Below are 21097 nucleotides of genomic sequence, written 5' to 3'. Positions count from 1 at the left end.
AAGAGCACATCAGGGAAGAATGCAACTTCGTTCAACTCACATGATCCACATCTAGGATCAGCAGTGGAAGCATGTGCCCCAACAACCTCCCTCCCTCCACACACACACACACACACACACACACACACACACACACACACACACACACACACACACACACACACACACACACACACACACACACACACACACACACACACACACACACAGAAAGAGAGAGAGCTGTTATTAACTCTATCCTATAAGAACTGGGTACTGGACTTCCTGACGGGCCGGCCCCAGGTGGTGAGGGTAGGCAACAACATTTCCACCCCGCTGATCCTCAACACTGGGGCGCCACAAGGGTGTGTTCTGAGCCCTCTCCTGTACTCCCTGTTCACCCACGACTGCGTGGCCACGCACGCCTCCAACTCAATCATCAAGTTTGCGGACGACACAACAGTGGTAGGCTTGATTACCAACAACGATGAGACGGCCTACAGGGAGGAGGTGAGGGCCCTCGGAGTGTGGTGTCAGGAAAATAACCTCACACTCAACGTCAACAAAACTAAGGAGATGATTGTGGACTTCAGGAAACAGCAGAGGGAACACCCCCCTATCCACATTGATGGAACAGTAGTGGAGAGGGTAGTAAGTTTTAAGTTCCTCGGCGTACACATCACAGACAAACTGAATTGGTCCACCCACCCAGACAGCATCGTGAAGAAGGCGCAGCAGCGCCTCTTCAACCTCAGGAGGCTGAAGAAATTCGGCTTGTCACCAAAAGCACTCACAAACTTCTACAGATGCACAATCGAGAGCATCCTGTCGGGTTGTATCACCGCCTGGTACAGCAACTGCTCCGCCCACAACCGTAAGGCTCTCCAGAGGGTAGTGAGGTCTGCACAACGCATCACCGGGGGCAAACTACCTGCCCTCCAGGACACCTACACCACCCGATGTCACAGGAAGGCCATAAAGATCATCAAGGACAACAACCACCCGAGCCACTGCCTGTTCACCCCGCTATCATCCAGAAGGCGAGGTCAGTACAGGTGCATCAAAGCTGGGACCGAGAGACTGAAAAAGAGCTTCTATCTCAAGGCCATCAGACTGTTAAACAGCCACCACTAACATTGAGTGGCTGCTGCCAACACACTGACTCAACTCCAGCCACTTTAATAATGGGAATTGATGGGAAATGATGTAAAATATATCACTAGCCACTTTAAACAATGCTACCTAATATAATGTTACTTACCCTACATTATTCATTGTATATGTATATACTGTACTCTATATCATCTACTGCATCTTTATGTAATACATGTATCACTAGCCACTTTAACTATGCCACTTTGTTTACATACTCATCTCATATGTATATACTGCACTCAATACCATCTACTGTATCTTGCCTATGCCGCTCTGTACCATCACTCACTCATATATCTTTATGTACATATTCTTTATCCCCTTACACTTGTGTCTATAAGGTAGTAGTTTTGGAATTGTTAGCTAGATTACTTGTTGGTTATTACTGCATTGTCAGAACTAGAAGCACAATAACCATTTTGCTACACTCGCATTAACATCTGCTAACCATGTGTATGTGACAAATAAAATTTGATTTGATTTGATAGAGTGTTGGAGGCTATTTTGTAAATGACATCGCCGAAGTCGAGGATCTGTGGGATGGTCAGTTTTACGAGGGTATGTTTGGCAGCATGAGTGAAGGATGCTTTGTTGCGATATAGGAAGCCAATTCTAGATGTAATTTTGGATTGGAGATGTTTAATGTGAGTCTGGAAGGAGAGTATACAGTCTAATCAGACACCTAGGTATTTGTAGTTGTCCACGTATTCTAAGTCATAACCGTCCAGAGTAGTGATGCTGGACGGGCAGGCAGGTGCGGGCAGCGAACGGTTGAAGAGCATGCTTTTAGTTTAACTTGCATTTAAGAGCAGTTGGAGGCCACGGAAGGAGAGTTGTATGGCATTGAAGCTCATCTGGCGGTTAGTTAACACAGTGTCCAAAGAAGGGCCAGAGGAATACAGAATGGTGTCGTCTGCGTAGAGGTGGATCAGAGAATCACCAGCAGCGAGAGCGACATCGTTGCATTTTAATCGGCATTGGAATGATTTTAGTCTTCCTATATGTAGCTTACATTTTTGGTCTTGAGCTATGGTTTAGCCCAGCTATACCCAACTGAGGCCTCTGTCATAGGGTGACCAGAGCAGATGTAATGAGATGGTAACTAAAGAGACTAGGTAACTAGGTAACTAGGAGGATTGTACACTCAGAAAAAAAAGGCGATATCTATAACCTAAAATGGTTCTTCGGTGGTTCCCATAGGATAACCTTTTGAATAAGCCTTTTTGGTTCCAGGTAGAACCCCTTTGGGTTCCATGTAGAACCCTTTCCACAGAGGGTTTTAAATGGAACCCAAATGGAGGACAGCCGAATAACTCCTTTGGAAGCTTTTTTTCTAAACGTGTAGGTGCTGAAGCTCTCTAATGAGGCCCAGTCAATGTGTTAGAGAGCCTTAATGATGCTCGTTGCCCATAGGGATGAGTCTGAAACATACCGACTGGAAAGAGATGAGAGAGAGAGGGACATCAAGGAGGAAATGTTTTTGAACGTTTTGCATTAAAACAGTAGAGCCCCATACCCCCACCACCACTCCCTCCACATATGCTGCCTCCATCTCACCCCCATTTACATACAAGACTGTAGCCTTGCTGCCTTTCAGAACTGCAGTCGTTTGAATATGCCTGTTAAGGCTGAATGCATAGTTTCAGAAGTAGGGCTAAAGAGGAGACTATAGCTTTATGGCACAGATTGATAGAGCTGTACATGTTGTTCACTACATATATACAGTACACATTGGATGTAACATCTCTGTGCCTGTGTCTACAACTGTGCCTCTCTGCTTCTCATAGCTTTAACATGAGGTTTCCGAGTCGTCGTCCCCCCCCCCCCATCTGTAATATCATGTGTTACCTGGAATCACCCCAACCAATCAATTCAGTGCTTTGAATAATTTATGTGTTTTTAATTGACAGCTGGCAATATAGGGGGAGTGGAATGTCAGAGTGAATTGAGATTATGTTGGAACCACCTTTTAAAACAGGTTCACGTTTACTGTCTTTAGTCTTGTCCTTGTGGCAGCACTGAGCGAGTTCCCCTTCCATTTGTATTTTTATTTAACCTTTACTTAACTAGGCAAGTCTTTATTTAGATAGGCCAGCTGCAAAGTCAAAATTGGGTATAATGTAAAAATGCATTTTTTGTTGTTGTTGTTGTCTAATTTAAGGTTAGGTTTAGGCATTAGGGTTAGCAGTGTGGTTAAGATTTGATGGCAGTGTGGGTAAGATTTGATGACTTTGTGGCTATGCTAGCTAGTGACCACTGCAGAGCTGCCTCCAGAACAAGATTCACGATGAAAAATGCCAACCTGCCCTTTTAAAAGGGAGGTTTCAATGGGTTTTTTCAGAAAATGTATTAACATTCTATTAGAGAGATTACAGTCATAGCCTAGAGTGCCATGGGAATCTAATCACATATTCATTAGAGGGCGAAAATTGGAATTACTTCCAATTTGAGTATGTTAAAGATTATGAACATGTAGTGAGGGAATCTAGTTAATCCACAAAACCAGCATGGATTGACAATTCATGTATTTCTATGGGATGAATTAAACACACTCTTAAAACGAGGGTTCTTTGGAAGGCAAGGAGTTCTAACTAAAACCTTTTTCATCCTAAGAACCTTTTTTTGAAGAAAGGGTTCTTTGGAAGGCAAGGAGTTCTAACTAAAACCTTTTTCATCATAAGAACCTTTTTTTGAAGAAAGGGTTCTTTGATGATCCTTTGGAAGGAAAGAAGGGTTTTACATACAACCCTTCTGAATCTGAATAAGATTTTTGATAATGTGTTTTTTCTCTCTTTTAAATAGTGCCTGACCATGAGTGTTTACCTCACTGTTTAAACTTAGAATAATCTGGTCAATTTACAAATATGTGTGAGAATGTTTTAAACTGTACCCATATGGGAATATCTGTGCATGTATCTCGTATTACCTTAATGATTTTTACGTATACAGTACTGACATAGTATATTCAGTGCATTTGGAAAGTAATCAGAACCTGTCATGGTTTTCCTTAGGTGAAGGAGAGTCAGACCAAAATGCGGTGTGGCTATTGCGATCCATGTTTAATGAAACAAAGTAAACACGAATCAAATACAAAAACGTAACACGAAAACCGAAACAGCCTAATACTGGTGCAAAGTAACACAGAGACAGAACAAGGACAATCACCCACAAAACCCAACACCAAACAGGCTACCTAAATATGGTTCCCAATCAGAGACAATGACGAACACCTGCCTCTGATTGAGAACCATATCAGGCCAAACATAGAACTAGACAAACTAGACATGTAACATAGAATGCCCACTCAGCTCACACCCTGACCAACCAAAACATAGAAACATACAAAGCAAACTATGGTCAGGGTGTGACAGAACCCTTGCATTTTTCCACATGTTATTACGTTACAACCTTTTTCTAAAATGGATTATTTGTCGTCGTCCCCCCCATCAATCTACACACAACACCCCATAATGACAAAGCAAAAACAGGTTTTCAGAAATGTTTGCAAATGTATTTAAAAAAAAAAGGAAAATATCCCATTTACATAAGTATTCAGACACTTTACTCAATACTTTGTTGAAGCACCTTTGGCAGCGATTACAGCCTTGAGTCGTCTTGGGTATGACGCTACAGGCTTGGCACACCTGTATTTGGGAAGTTTATTTTATTCTTCTCTACAGATCCTCTCAAGATCTGTCAGATTGGATGGGGAGCGTCGCTGCACAGCTATTTTCAGGTCTCTCCAGAGATGTTCGATTGGGTTCAAGTGCGGGCTGTGGCTGGACAACTCAAGGACATTCAGAGACTTGTCCCGAAGCAACTCCTGCATTGTCTTGGCTGTGTGCTTAGTGTTGTTGTCCTGTTGGAAACCTTCGCCCCAGTCTGAGGTCCTGAGCGCTCTGGAGCAGGTTTTCATCAAGTATCTCTCTGTGCTATGTTCCGTTCATCTTTCCCTCGATCCTGACTAGTCTCCCAGTCCCTGCCGCTGAAAAACATCCCCACAGCATGATGCTACCACCACCATGCTTCACTGTAGGGATGGTCCCATGTTTCCTCCAGACGTAATGCTTGGCATTCAGGCCAAATACTTCAATCTTGTTTTCATCAGACCAGAGAATCTTGTTTCTCATGGTCTGAGAGTCCTTTAGGTGCCTTTTTGGCAAACTCCAAGTGGCCTGTCATGTTCCTTTTACTGAGGAGTGCCTTCCGCCTGGCCTCTCTACCATAAAGGCCTGATTGGTGGAGTGATACAGAGATGGTTGTCCTTCTGGAAGTTTCTCCCATCTCCACAGAGGAACTCTGTAGTTCTGTCAGAGTGACCATAAGCTTAATGGTCATCTCGCTGACCAAGGCTTTTCTCCCCCGATTGCTCAGTTTGGCAGCATGACCAGCTCTAGCAAGAGTGTTGGTGTTTCCAAACTTCTTCCATTTAAGAAGGATGGAGAACTCTGTGTTTCAGGGGACCTTCAATGCTGCAGAATTGTTTTGGTACCCAGAGCTGTGCCTCGACACAATCCTGTCTCTGAGCTTTACGGGCAATTCCTTCGACCTCATGGCTTGGTTTTTGCTCTGACACCTTATATAGACAGGGGTGTGCCTTTCCAAGTCATGTCCAATCAATTGAATTTACCACAGGTGGACTCCAATCAAGTTGTAGAAACATCCCAAGGATGATCAATGGAAGCAGGATGCACCTGAGACTAATTTTGAGTCTCAAAGCAAAGGGTCTGAATACTTATGTAATTAAGGTATTTTTGGTTTTTATACATTTGTAAACATTTCTAAAAAACAGTTATTACTTTGTCATTATAGGGTATTATGTGTAGATTGATGGGGCTTTTTATTTAGTTAATCCATTTTAGAATAAGGCTGTAACATAACAAAATGTGGAAAGAGTCAAGGGGTCTGAATACTTTCCGAATGCATTGTATCTTTGCCATTATTTCTTTCTTTCAAATTAGTATTTTCTGTGATTTTATTGAGCAATAGAATATTAGATTGCAGCCTGATTGAACCAGCAGTGTATTGTATGGTATCTGTAATGAACACGATGGGAGACAGAGAGCTGGTTTCAAGCGCAGGGCGCAGCAGGTGTTTATTGTTCAAGGACCACAGGAGGAGGCAGGTATCTGGGTCCAGGGGCAGGCAAGAGGTCATACACAGGGGGTCCAAAAGGCAACAGTACAGGCAGGGAAAAGGCTAGTAACGTAGGTTGATAACAGGAAATCAGATAGGCTTAAGTACAGGCAGGGAATAGGCAAATGGCGTAGTTAGTGAGGCAGGCAAAAACTATCATACACAGGAAGATTAAATTACGGAAAAACAGAGCTCCGAATAGGTGTCACAAAACAAACAATACCTCACAATGATGGGGTGCAAAGAATTGAACTAAAATAGTGTGTGATAATGACATGCAGGTGTGTGAACAGGTGATCAGAATTCAGATGATTGGGATCTGGAGAGTGAGCTGCGTTCAGGGGATCTACGTATTTGAGAGTGTGAGTTGGAAGCAGACGTTACAATACCTAGTTATTTATCTTTGTGTAGCATAAGATCAATCAATCCAGTTTACATCATGTAGGTTGTCTCAATAATCAATATATCCCTACCCTGGCATCATCAGGTTGCAGGTGATTACAAGTTCCAGTTGTTGGATATCCTCACTCTGGCTGGATTCCAATAGGAATTACACATCACTTTGCAAGCCAGCATAATGTGACTTGCAGGCCTGATGTGGCCTGTAAACCTGGAGTTTCCGACCTTCTGGCTCTAGGTAGAACCTTTAGAGGATCAAAGGGTTATTGGTTGAACCCTTTATAGAGGGCTCTAGTTAAAACCATTTACAGACAGTTCAATGAATAACCCTTCATAGAGGGTTCTAGATGGAACCATCTGCAAAGGGTTCTACCTAGCACCGAAAAGGGTTCCCTTTTGGCAGGGGTAGGCAACTAGATTCAGCCGTGGAACGATTTTTGTCGTAGCAAAATGGTGGGGGGCCGGAAAATAATGAGAATAATTTGTACACTGCAAATTGACCACAACTAAGCCCAAAAAGAGAATGTATATGAAAATAACAATCATTTCATGTACCTTGATTATATTGAGACGCGATCGCTGATGTACATGTTTTTATAACATTTTTTATTTGTGGGACAGATTTCTTATATAAAAACATTGGGCGGGCCAAAGAAAGTTGTGGCCCGCGAGTCCCCTGTTGCTGACCTCTGCCCTATGGGGACAAGCCGAAGAACACTATATGGTTCTACTTTGTAGCGAGCCTACATACTGTGATCTTTACCCTCTATAATTCTGCGAAAATTATGAATCATCCAATGTATGCAGTTTATCATCAAATGTAGGGTCAGTATCTATGTTGTGTGTGTGTGTGTGTGTGTGTGTGTGTGTGTGTGTGTGTGTGTGTGTGTGTGTGTGTGTGTGTGTGTGTGTGTGTGTGTGTGTGTGTGTGTGTGTGTGTGTGTAGAGGAAGTGAGTAAGAGCACATCAGGGAAGAATGCAACTTCGTTCAACTCACATGATCCACATCTAGGATCAGCAGTGGAAGCATGTGCCCCAACAACCTCCCTCCCTCCACACACACACACACACACACACACACACACACACACACACACACACACACACACACACACACACACACACACACACACACACACACACACACACACACACACACACACACAGAAAGAGAGAGAGCTGTTATTAACTCTATCCTATAAGAACTGTATGGAGCTGGGCCATGTGACTCTCGACCACCAACTAGCCTACTCTTCTTTAAAGCTGACCTAAAGACCATGGAGGGTGAGGGGGATTTTGAATTTGACTTTCACCCCTGACTGACTTGGCTTGAGACTCACCCCTGAGGACACTTGAACATGTGATTCCCTTTGATTTCCGTTGAGAAGAACTAATGCTGCTGAGACACAGCTTTACAAGCTGATTTCAGGTCAGAGGTCAACAAGTTGTCAGATCTGTGTGGTCCTCATAACATTCCTGCCTTCCACTGAACTCAAATCATTGAGTAAAGGGAATGAGATATGAGCTGGTAAATATTTCACTACGATTGTCCCCCTAGGGAATTTCACCCTTTTCCTCTTGTGGATGTGACTGTAACACAAAAAATTATTGATTATGTCAATAATCAAGAGAGACGAGGATGAGAGTACAATGAGAGGAGGGGTTCCATGTAGTTTTCTTCCATTATGATGTCTGTAGTTACGATCTCCTGTCGGTCAGTGTGTATAAAGAGCTAGGAGTCTTAGTGCTTATTCACACAAACCCACATGGCAATGAAGAGGGGAGCACTGCCGGATTCATAATCACAACATCTAGTATTGAGTTTGAGTTTATTTTTATTTTTATTTTTACAGGGACAGTGTACATTAATCAACGTTTCAGTAAAAGTGCTGGTTTTAGCCAACCGGCTAATTTTCAACCGCAGTCCCTGGGCAGGTTTTTAAAAACAATTACAAAACCGACAATCAATGAGCAGTGAGCACACGCACAGCAACACAGGACAAGCAAGACATAGCATGCAGACAGAGAAACATAGCTCAAAAAGCAACAAGACATTGAGGGTCTCTGTGCTGTAAGTCTCTCTCTCTCTCTGTCTCTCTCACCCCCTCTCCCTCTCTCTCTCTCTCTCTCTCTCTCTCTCTCTCCCCCCCTCTCTCTCTTGCTCTCTCGCTCTCTCCATTTCTTCCCCCCAATTCCATTTCAGGGCTTTATTGGCGTATGTTAACATTCCCAAAGCAAGTGAAGTAGATAATAAACAAAAGTGAAATGAACAATAGAAATTAATAGTAAATATTACACTCACAAAAGTTCCAAAAGAATAAAGACATTACAAATGTCATATTATGTGCAAATAGTTCAGCGAACATAAATATGGGTTGTATTTACAATGGTGTTTGTTCTTCACTGGTTGCCCTTTTCTTGTGGCAACAGGTCACAAATCTTGCTGCTGTGATGGCACACTGTGGAATTTCACCTAGTAGATATGGGAGTTTATCAAAATTGGGTTTGTTTTCAATTTCTTTGTGGATCTGTGTAATCTGAGGGAAATATGTGTCTCTAATATGGTCATACATTTGGCAGGGGGTTAGGAAGTGCAGCTCTATTTTCCACCTCATTTTGTGGGCCATGTGTACAAATCCTGTCTTCTCTTGAGAGCCAGGTCTGCCTACGGTGGCCTTTCTCAATAGCAACGCTATGCTCACTGAGGCTGTACATAGTCAAAGCGTTCCTTATGTTTGGGTCAGTCACAGTGGTCAGGTATTCTGCCACTGTTTACTCTCTGTTTAGGGCCAAATAGCATTCCAGTTTGCTCAGTTTTTTTGTTAATTCTTTCCAATGTGTCAAGTAAATGTCTTTTTGTTTTCTCATGATTTTGTTGGGTTTAATTGTGTTGCTGTCCTGGGACTCTGTGGGTTCTGTTTGTGTTTGTGAACTGAGCCCCAGGACCAGCTTGCTTAGGGGACTCGTCTCCAGATTCATCTCTCTGTAGGTGATGGCTTTGCTATGGAAGGTTTGGGAATTCCTTTAAGGTGGTTTTTAACAGCTCTTTTCTGGATTTTGATAATTAGCGGGTATCAGCCTAATTCTGCTCTGCATGCATTATTTAGTGTTTTACCTTGTACACAGAGAATATTTTTGAAGAATTCTGCATGCAGAGTCTCAATGTGGTGTTTGTCCCATTTTGTGAATTTTTGGTTGGTGAGAGGACCCCAGACCTCACAACCATGAAGGTCAATGGGTTCTGTAACTGATTCAAGTATTTTTTTGCCATATCCTAATTGGTGTGCCAAATCTCTCAGCTTGTTCACAGTGTTGTGGAAGTATGTATCGTTTTTTGTGCGCTCTAGGGCAACAATTTGTATTTGTGGTCCTGGCAACTGGACCTTTTTTGGAAGACCTTTTTTGTCTTACTGAGATTTACTGTCAGGGCCCAGGTCTGACAGAATCTGTGCAGAAGATCTAGGTGCTGCTGTAGGCAGGTTGGTGACAGAAGCACCAGATCATCAGCAAACTGTAGACATGTTACTTCAGTTTCTATTAGGGTGAGGCCGGGTGCTGCAGACTGTTCTAGTGCCCTCGCCAATTCTTTTATATATATGTTGAAGAGGGTGGGGCTTCAGCTGCATCCCTGTCTCACCCCACGGCCCTGTGGAAAGAAATGTGTGTGTTTTTTGCCAATTTTAACCTTACACTTGTTGTTTGTGTGCATGGATTTTATAACGTCATATGTTTTTCCCCCAACACCACTTTCAATCAATTTGGAGACCCTCATGCCAAATTGAGTCAAAAGCTTTTTTGAAATCAACAAAGCATGAGAAGACATTGCCTTTGTTTTGGTTTGTTTGTTTATGAATTAGGGTGTGCACTGTGAATACATGGTCTGTCATATGGTAATTTGGTAAAAAGCAAGTTTGACGTTTGCTCAGTTCATTGTTTTTACTGAGGAGAAGTACGAGTCTGCTGTTAATGATAATACACATGATTTCCCCAAGTTTGCTGTTGACATATCCCACAGTAGTTATTGTGGTCAATTTTGTGTCCTCTATTGTGGATTTGGGTGATCAGCCCATGGTTCCAAATATTGGGGAAGATGCCAGAGCCAATGATGATGTGAAAGAGTTTAAGTATAGCCAATTGTAATTTGTGGTTTGTATATTTTATCATTTTGTTGAGGATACCATCAACACCACAGGCCTTTTTGGGTTGGAGGGTTTGTATTTTGTCCTGTAGTTCATTCAAGGTAATTGGAGAATCCAGTGGGTTCTGGTAGTCTTTAATAGTTGTTTCTGAGATTTGCATTTGATCATGTATATGTTTTTTGTTTGTTCTTTGTTTTCGGGTCAAAAAGATTGGAGAAGTGGTTTACCCATACATCTCCATTTTGGATAGATAACTCTCTGTATTAATGTTTGTTTAGATTTTTCCAATTTTCCCAGAAGTGGTTAGAGTCTATGGATTCTACCATTATATTGAGCTGATTCCTGCTGTTCTTTTTCTGTGGTGTATTTCTGTATTGTTTTAGTGATTCACCATAGTGAAGGTGTAGACTCAGGATTTATGCGTCTCTATGTTATTGGTTGGATAGGTTTCTCAATTTCCTTTTTTTTCTTTGATTTTGGCATTCTTCATCAAACCATTTGTCATTGTTGTTAATTTTCTTTGGTTTTCTGTTTGAATGGTTTCGATTTGAGATACTGTTTAGGTTTTCTACTGCCACGTTTATGCTTTCATTATTACAGTGGAACGTTTTGTCCAGGAAGTTGTCTAAAACGGATTGAATTTGTTGTTGACTAATTGTTTTTTGGTAGGTTTCCACACTACTTTCCTTCCATCTATAGCATTTCTTAATATTATTCAGTTCTTTTGGCTTTGATGCCTCATGATTGAGTATTGCTCTGTTCAAGTAGGCTGTGATTTTGCTGTGGTCTGATAGAGGTGTCAGTGGGCTGACTGTGAACGCTCTGAGAGACTCTGGGTTGAGGTCAGTGATAAAGTAGTCTACAGTACTACTGCCAAGAGATGAGCTGTAAGTGTACCTACCATAGGAGTCCCCTCGAAGCCTACGATTGACTATGTACAGCGTCTGACAGATCTGCAGGAGTTGTGACCCATTTTTGTTGGTTATGTTGTCATAGTTGTGCCTAGGGGGGCATATGGGGGAGGGAATGCTGTCACCTGCAGGCAGGTGTTTGTCCCCCTGTGTGCTGAGGGTGTCAGGTTCTTGTTCAGTTCTGGCATGTAGGTCATCACAGACTAACTAGTGCATGTCCCTGGGCCTGGAAATGATTGATTTCCCCCTCCAGGATGGAGAAGCTGTCTACATTAAAGTTTGGGGATTCTAGTGGCGGTATATAGGTAGCACACAGGAGGACATTTTTCTCTGTTGAGATCATTTCCTTTTGAATTTCCAGCCAAATGTAAAATGTACCTGTTTCGATTAATTTAATGGAGTGAGTTAGGTCTGCTCTATACCAAATTAGCATACCCCCTGAGTCCCTTCCCTGTTTCACAACTGATAGTTTGGTGGATGGGACAACCAGTTCTCTGTAACCTAGAGGGCAACCAGTGGGTCCATCTCCTTGTCCTCAGGCCTTGGATATTCCAGGATGAGATAGTGATGGCTTGGGGTCTCTAAAGTGTCCAATATTGTGGTTTGGCCTCAGACCAGTAAGTGTGAGCAGAGCCTGCTGAGCATCTGGTACATGCCATTGGCTTGGGCTAGTGTAAGAGTGGGGGTTGGGCCTGTTTGCCTGCTCACGGCCTGGGCATATGTGTAACTTTCATGTTGAGGCCCTCCTTGCGGGAGTGGGGGGCATGGAGTGGGCGGGGGGGGGGCATAGGTCTGATCTGAGGAGGCCTAGCTTTTTCAATCACTCCCTTGATTGCTGTTGCCACACTTTCCTGCTGTGCTCTCAGGTTGTTTGATCACCAGAGTTTAGACACTGTGTGTTTGGGAAAAAGTACATTTTCTTGTATATATGTCCCTTTTGAGTCCATAAGAAGTACAATCTGTGGCTTGTGTATGTCCTCAGTGGGTGTGTGTGTGTGTGTGGGGGGGGGGGGCTATCAGGAGGGCTATCAGGAGGGCTATCAGGAGGGCTATCAGGGTGGCTCCCTAGAAAGGCCAAAACCTAGGAAGAAACCTAGAGAGGAACCAGGCTATGTGAGGTTGCCAGTCCTCTTCTGCCTGTGCCGGGTGGAGATTGAAAACAGAACATGGCTAAGATGTTCAAATGTTCATAAATGACCAGCATGGTCAAATAATAATAATCACAGGCAGAACAGTTGAAACTGGAGCAGCAGCACGGCCAGGTGGACTGGGGACAGCAAGGAGTCATCATGTCAGGTAGTCCTGAGGCATGGTCCTAGGGCTCAGGTCCTCCGAGAGAGAGAAAGAAAGAGAGAAAGAGAGAATTAGAGAGAGCATACTTAAATTCACACAGGACACCGGATAGGACAGGAGAAGTACTCCAGATATAACAAACTGACCCTAGCCCCCCGACACATAAACTACTGCAGCATAAATACTGGAGGCTGAGACAGGAGGGGTCAGGAGACACTGTGGCTCCATCCGAGGACACCCCCGGACAGGGCCAAACAGGAAGGTCGTCTGTCGTGCTGTGATGTCGAGGCTATGGTCAGGGGCTGAGGTGGGCTGTTCTGTTGGATTCTCTGCGGGGGTGGCCAGCTCTCTAATGGGTTGTTCTCTGCCACACACCATCCCCCTCACCCTCTCCTCCAGCACTCTGATCCTCTCCTCTAGTACTCTGTTCTTCTCCTGCTCCTGCTGTTTCTCCTGTTGATGTTTCCTCACCACAGTCCAGAGTGCAGTCTCTCTCCACCTCCAGCTCTCTGGGTCTGGTTGAGGGTGTGTTGTTGTGTTCACCTGCTGTTCTAGCTCCACCTGTCTCTCCCCTCTCTCTCCCTCCCTCCCTCCCTCCCTCCCTCCCTCCCTCCCTCCCTCCCTCCCTCCCTCCCTCCCTCCCTCCCTCCCTCCCTCCCTCCCTCCCTCCCTCCCTCCCTCCCTCCCTCCCTCCCCTCTCTCTCTCTCTCTCTCTCTCTCTCTCTCTCTCTCTCTCTCTCGCTCTCGCTCTCTCTCTGTCATTCTCTCTCTCTCTCGCTCTCGCTCTCTCTCTGTCATTCTCTGTCTCTCTGTCTCTCTCTCTCTCTGTCTCTCTGTCTCCCTCCTCTCTCGCTCTCTCGCTCTCTCTCTGTCTCTCTCTCTGTCTCCCTCTGTCTCTCTGTCTCCCTCCCCTCTCTCTCGCTCTCTCGCTCTCTCGCTCTCTCTCTCTGTCTCTCTCCCTCTCTCTCTCTGTCTCTCTCCCTCTCTCTGTCTCTCTCCCTCTCTCTCCCCTTCCCCTCTCTCTCTGTGCCTCTTGTTAGCAGTCTGTCTTCATGGATCGGCAATCACACCGCCACCTGTCAGCACTTAACTACCTCTGCAACAGCAAACTTAATTCACCCTTTATCAGAGAAAACAACAAATTAGTGAACCCTGGCGTCTCCTGAGAAGCTTTTAGTCAAGCTAATTAATTGTAGCTGTGTTGTAGCTCACTGAGATTCATCCACCCTTTACCTTCCTGCAACACTGCAAATTACATCTTCAAGTGCTTTCTTGGCTGGCTGGGAGAAGGGGAAGGAGAAGAACTAACTCCATTTGAAGCAGTGTTAATTAGCCCTTGTTGTAGCGCATTTTTTACCTCCTGCCTTTATGCTAGACGTGCATGGGGGTAGCTATTAATCCCAGTTTCTCACCTCTCCACAGGCCTGCTGGAGAGCAGCATGCGACTAAAGCCCCACGAGGCTCAGAACTACAGGAAGAAGGCATTGTGGGTGTCTTGGATCTCCATCGTGGTGACAATCATCCTGGCAGTGGCAGCCTTCAGTGAGTACATACCATTTAATGTTGCCCTTTAATGGTGTTGTATTATTCACTGTAGTCTGGTGTCATTCAACAGTCCTTTATTGTTAAGTGACTATCCCTGAGTGACTGTGGTTCTGGATGTTTCTTGATGAGCATTGCTATTAGGTTGCTTCATGCCTAGGTAGTTATTCATTAGGTAGTGCCCTTCATCCAATGATTTCAAATGCATTTCAACCATTGACTCAACATTGGTTTTAAACCAAGTAAGTATAAAGTGTATTATATTAAGTATATTTTGTAATCTTGTTACACTAAATTAGAATTCAGTCCAACAGGAAAAAGATCAAAAGAAAGAATGAGTGTGAAAAAAAGCATTTGAAATCCAAACCAACCTGCTGCTAAAATTCTGGCAGATTGGCATTACTGTAAGAAAACAACAGAGAATCAGAAAGAACAGAAGGCCAAATCTAACTCCTGTTCATAACATTGTAAATTGTAGTTATTTTGAAGCCTTCACAATGCACTGTGAAAGAAAGCTGGCCAAATCACCTGAAATTCTTGAAAATAAGTTTGCAGTTTTGTCATTCATTGCTAGTCACCACTTGTCAAAAAGTTCACTTCGTGTTGACTCATTCCCCTTGGTGTATTCTGGGGGTTTAGATTCAAGAGAAAAAATAAGGGTAGAAAAAAAGTTTTTTTTCACTGACACGTTTGACTGTAGACTGGCAGACTGGCAGACTGGCAGACTGACTGCATGCAGTAAGCCGGAGCCACTTTGTGATTCACAATGACTCAGCAGCAGGGTTAACGTGCTATAAATGGGCTTGAACATTGTTAGTTCGTTATCGACCGGGGTAATTCATATTCTGTCCTCGCCACACACCAGTCTAAGGACCAGGGAATAGACAGATGAGCCGAGGCAAAGTCTAAGTGCATTCTGGGAATTGATGGGACATCTGTGTTCAGCGTCTAGGATATGGAAATAGAGTTTGTTGTCAGGGACCTTTCCTGTCCTATGTCCTATATCGCTCTGAGACATCTGCTCTAAGAACATCCTCAAACTGAACTCGTAGAATTAATTTCCCCAAACACCTATTTTTCTGTGGCAATTGACGAGACTATAAGTGACTAAGTAGACCCAGAAAAAACTACAACTAAACAAAAAATGATTTTTCAAATTACTTGACTAAAACGAGATAAGACAAAATGATCTCTGTGATTAAAATCTGACTACTGAATGGACTGGACAAGAGTTTTTGGGAGAGATTGAGAGCTTTTCAGTGATAAGCACAATTAATATTAGCAGCAAAGATGTGCAGCGATGTTCTGTTCAGCAGTGGGAAGGATACGCCACACCCGGTACACACAGCCTAACATTTATTTGGACTCTCGCTACCATGAGACACGTTCCTGTGTATTCTCACCATACCTCGGGGTGGCAGGGTAGCCTAGTGGTTAGAGCGTTGGATTAGTAACGGAAGGTGGCAAGTTCAAACCCCTGAGTCGACAAGGTACAAATCTGTCGTTCTGCCCCTGAACAGGCAGTTAACCCACTGTTCCTAAGCCGTCATTGAAAATAAGAATTTGTTCTTGCCTGGTTAAATAAAGGTAAAATTTAAAAAAACTTTTTTTTTAAACTGCTTTTTAGTGTAGCCTCATCACACAGCTGTGTGTTTTGTTAAGCTTGTTTTGTCCTTGTGTCGTTAAGACTTTAATTGAAAGGGCCTCTCCACAGAGCTGAATTTACAAATGGACCGTCCTTGGGCCAGATAGGATCACACACAATGCTCATATAATGGACTTGGCTACATACCGTATGATTGAGTGTGTTGTTCAGAGAGGCAAGATAACAATACAAAGATACAATCTGTTCTTGTCAAATGTCACTACAGGGCTGAATTCTATCATAATTCTTCCATCATATCTGTCATACTGCGGTTGATGTTAAATCCTCACATTCTGGTTGAAACAGGAAGTGTTTCAAGCAGAAATTAGAGGGGGACATTTGGATCCAAACAGCTTGATTATCCACATAGTAATGCATGTCTATGGTGGCAGAAACTTGATCTATACTGAGTGTACAAAACATTATGAACACCTGCTCTTTCCATGACACAGATTGACCAGGTGAATCCAGGTGAAAGCTATGATCCCTTATTGATGTCACTTGTTAAATCCACTTCAATCAGTGTAGATGAAGGGGAGGAGACAGGTTAAAGATGGATTTTTAAGCCTTGAGACAATTGAGACATGGATTGTGTATGTGTGCCATTCAGAGGGTGAAAGATTTAAGTGCCTTTGAACGGGGTATGGTAGTAGGTGCCAGGAGCACCAGTTTGTATCAAGAACTACAAGCTGCTGGGTTGTTCACGCTCAACAGTTTCCCGTGTGTATCAAGAATGGTCCACCACCCAAATGACATCAAGCCAACTTGACACAACTGTGGAAAGCATTGGCGGGAAAATGGGCCAGCATTCCTGTGGAACGCTTTCGACACCTTGTCATTGAGGCTGTTTTGAGGGCAAAATGGGGGTGCTCAATAGTAGGAAGGTGTTCCTAATGTTTTGTACACTCAGTGTAAATTCTGTTGTTGCACCTTCCAGACATTGACATTGATATTGTAAAAAATAAAATATATATTGACAAAGAGGCAAATGAGGCGAGGATTTGAAAGGAATTTCTCGTCTGTTCAACAAATGCTAGGCCTGCATTAAACTATGGAGTTTAGCAATGTGTCGTTATTATCATAGACAGTATCTGTGGGATTGTGTGATGCCAGACGATGATTGAAAGCCTTTAAATTATTGTGCCTGATCGATCTTCAGTAGTCTATGCCTTCGAAGTTTCATCCATTTATAATTGAACTTTCTTTGAGACCCACTCAGACACAACATTAACGAAATAGATATCTCATTAACAATATAGCACAGTATTCCGTTGTGCAAAGGCATAATAGGTTTAGATATGGTGCATTACTGTTCTGCCTGCTGAGAGAGCGTTGTATAATAGCAAAGCTGCTCAATATTCAAAGAGGGTGTTCTTCTCAACAAGCTGATTTAAGTAAGCCTACAGCCCTGTTAGGGATTGTACAATAATATTTTTTTTGGGAGGGGTGACAAATGGTGTGCTGCTTGATAAATCTGTCCCTCTGTCTGGTTCCATTTGATGTTATGTGGGGAGGGAGAGAGAAGGAGACAGAGACGTAGAGCGAGAGAGAAGGAGACAGAGACGTAGAGCGAGAGAGAGAGAGGGGGGGGGGGGGGCAGGAGAGAGCAGGGAGAGGGAAATGAGAAGGAGAGAGATTGGGAAAGAGTGAGGGAGAGAAAAAGAGAGGATGAGACAGAGAGAGAGAGACAGAGAGAAAGACAGAGAGAAAGAGGGAGAGAGCGAGAGAGATATAGAGGGAAACAGAGAGAAAGACAACATTGCACTAGAGCACACAAAAAACTATACATAACTTGGCCTAAACATCAGCGCCACAGGTAACTTCCACAAAGCTGTGAACGATCTGAGAGACAAGGCAAGAAGGGCATTCTATGCCATCAAAAGGAACATAAAATTCAACATACCAATTAGGATCTGGCAAAAAATACTTGTATCAGTCATAGAGCCCATTGCCCTTTATGGTTGTGAGGTCTGGGGTCCGCTCACCAACCAAGACTTCACAAAATGGGACAAACACCAAATTGAATTCTGCAAAAATATCCTCCGTGTACAACGTAGAACACCAAATAATGCATGCAGAGCAGACTGATACACACTAATTATCAAAATCCAGAAAAGAGCCGTTAAATTCTACAACCACTTAAAAGGAAGCGATTCACAAACCTTCCATAACAAAGCCATCACCTACAGAGAGATGAACCTGGAGAAGAGTTCCCTAAGCAAGCTGGTCCTGGGGCTCTGTTCACAAACACCCCCACAGAGCCCCAGGACAGCAACACAATTAGACTCAATCAAATAATGAGAAAACAAAAAGATAATTACTTGACACATTGGAAAGAATTAACAAAAAAAACAGAGCAAACTAGAATGTTATTTGGCCCTAAACAGAGAGTACACAGTGGTAGAATACCTGACCACTGTGACTGACCCTACACAGAGAGTACACAGTGGTAGAATACCTGACCACTGTGACTGACCCAAACTTAAGCAAAGCTTTGACTATGTACAGACTTCGTGAGCATAGCCTTGCTATTGAGAAAGGCCCCCGTAGGCAGACATGGCTCTCAAGAGAAGACAGGCTATGTGCTCACTGCCCACAAAATGAGGTGGAAACTGAGCTGCACTTCCTAACCTCCTGACCAATGTATGACCATATTAGAGACACATATTTCCCTCCGATTACACAGATCCACAAAAAATTCAAAAACAAATCCAATTGTGACAAATTCCCATATCTACTGGGTGAAATGCCACAGTGTGTCATCACAGCAGCAAGATTTGTGACCCATATTTATGCTTATTTTCCCTTGTGTACCCTTAACCATCTGTACATCATTGCAACACTGTATATATATATATATATATATATATATATATATATATATAGAGAGAGAGAGAGAGAGAGAGCGAGAGAGAGAGAGAGAGTGAGAGAGAGAGTGAGAGAGAGAGAGAGAGAGAGAGAGAGAGAGAGAGAGAGAGAGAGAGAGAGAGAGTGAGAGAGAGAGAGAGAGTGAGAGAGAGAGAGAGAGAGAGAGAGAGAGAGAGAGAGAGAGAGAGAGAGAGAGAGGTTATGCAGTTCTCATTTAAAATAACTTTGTGCACACATGCAGGTATAAGGGACATTCTCTCACAGGTAGTAAAACAGTTTAATGTGGTAGCTAGTGCAGGCAAATATTCACAGAAATCAGTATATTAGGGTTGCACAATTAATACATTTGCAATATTGCAATATTGGCATGTGCAATATCCATATTGCGAGAGGCTGCAATTTATTTTAAACACCTTGGAATGTAACATTCAAATCCCCTGTGAAACTCTGACCAGTACTTTGGTTCGTACCCTGTCACAACGACGTTTACAGTACCTGTCTATGACGTTAGTTATGCCACACAACACCAGCCATAGAATACTCATTTTAATTATATTATTCCAAAAGTTCACTCAAGTGAACTAAAATAAAATCTCAATATTTGGTAAAAACAATGCTATTATTATTATTATTTTCCCGTAATGTGCTGTATTTTGAACATTGGACAAGTGATGGATGATCTGAAGAATGAATGATCTGATTTGAGAACACTTACGTCATAGAGGTAGCCCTTCAACTGGATTCACTGCCCTCCAAGTTGGTGTGGTGTTTCCTACAGTATGTTGCTCCTAGGCCTCCAGCCTTCCCCCTGGTTTTAAATGAAACATTAGCTGGCTTTCACAATCCGCCGTGCCTCCAGGCTCAGTGCACCTCACCTCCTCCTTCTCTGTTCCTTCAGTGGTTTCTAATCAACTTCAAATCTGATTAACTCACTTGCAGCCAAAGTGCAGCATCAGAAGTGCTTTTAGAGCAGAAGAATATAGGGGAATGAATGCATTCCCATCTTTAGAAGGTTACCAGAATATAGGGGAATGAATGCAAAAGAAATAAAACATCTTTAACCTTTATTTAACTAGGCAAGTCAGTTAAAGAACAAATGATTATTTACAATGACAGCCTACCCCAGACGACGTTGAGCCAACTGTGCACCTCCCTGTGGGACTACCAATCATGGCCAGATGTGATAGTCTGGATTTGAACCAGGGACTGCAGTGACACCTCCTGCCTTAGACCGCTGCACCACTCAGGAGCCCTGATGACCAGAAGATTATTCGTTTTTCATTCTTATAAAATTATATTTTCATATAATATTCTGTTCTTTGTAGTGGATAAGGCATACATTTCCATCTGATGCTATTTTATTGGGTTGGTTTGTAATACTGTTTTTTCCCAAGGTTTCTAATACAGTTTTTCCCAATTGTTTATACACTAAAACTGGCCCATGAAGCACAATGACCCAAACCTGTAACTCATTTAGCAGAATCATACACCAAATCTGCAATACTACTGGCACATGTTTTGCTTTACACTCAGATTGCAATTCTATAACAAACATTTGGCAAAACACAACGCATAATTCTCTAGCTTCGGCACAACCTTCACAACTAAAATATATTGTGTCGAAATTAAAAGCAACACTGTTCAACAAGCTAAAGTCAATTAACAATTGATCACTTTCTCTCTTCACATGTTCACACACTAATTGCGTAAATGTTCATTTTGCAATCAAACCTTTGGTATGGATAAAAAGACCACAGGTGAGTACAGTGTTTGGAGGACAATAGAAGCAAACTTGGCAGAGAGAGGTAGAGGTGGAGGAAGAACAAGGAGAGTAATCTCTGATGAAATTTGGGTGACTGTGTTGGACCATGTGGTCAACCATGGTTTGACCTTGAAAGAGTCTGGGCAGAGAGTCCTTCATCGTAGCAGCCAACATCCGGAAGTTCCAGAATGAGAATAGGTATGTACTGCAGACATTGGACCTCTCTACTACTTTTACTACTTGACAGTAGTACAACATAAATCACAGT

At 43.0% G+C, this 21097-nt stretch overlaps 1 protein-coding gene across 2 annotated transcripts in view; it reads left to right on the top strand.

Annotated features, from left to right (window-relative positions):
• Nucleotides 1-21097, top strand: part of LOC109871410 (transmembrane protein 163) — a 112146-nt gene that overhangs the window by 12601 nt on the left and 78448 nt on the right. For both annotated transcript variants that reach the window (XM_031806093.1, XM_031806092.1), the window contains exon 2: nucleotides 14435-14554. In XM_031806093.1, the coding sequence (XP_031661953.1) occupies nucleotides 14435-14554 (120 nt within the window). The remainder of the gene's footprint in view (nucleotides 1-14434; nucleotides 14555-21097) is intronic.

Source organism: Oncorhynchus kisutch, linkage group LG26 (assembly GCF_002021735.2).
Source record: "Oncorhynchus kisutch isolate 150728-3 linkage group LG26, Okis_V2, whole genome shotgun sequence".
In the NCBI taxonomy this organism is placed as follows: domain Eukaryota; kingdom Metazoa; phylum Chordata; class Actinopteri; order Salmoniformes; family Salmonidae; genus Oncorhynchus; species Oncorhynchus kisutch.
Note: the sequence above shows the minus strand (reverse complement) of the source record. Positions and strands in the feature narration are given on the sequence as shown.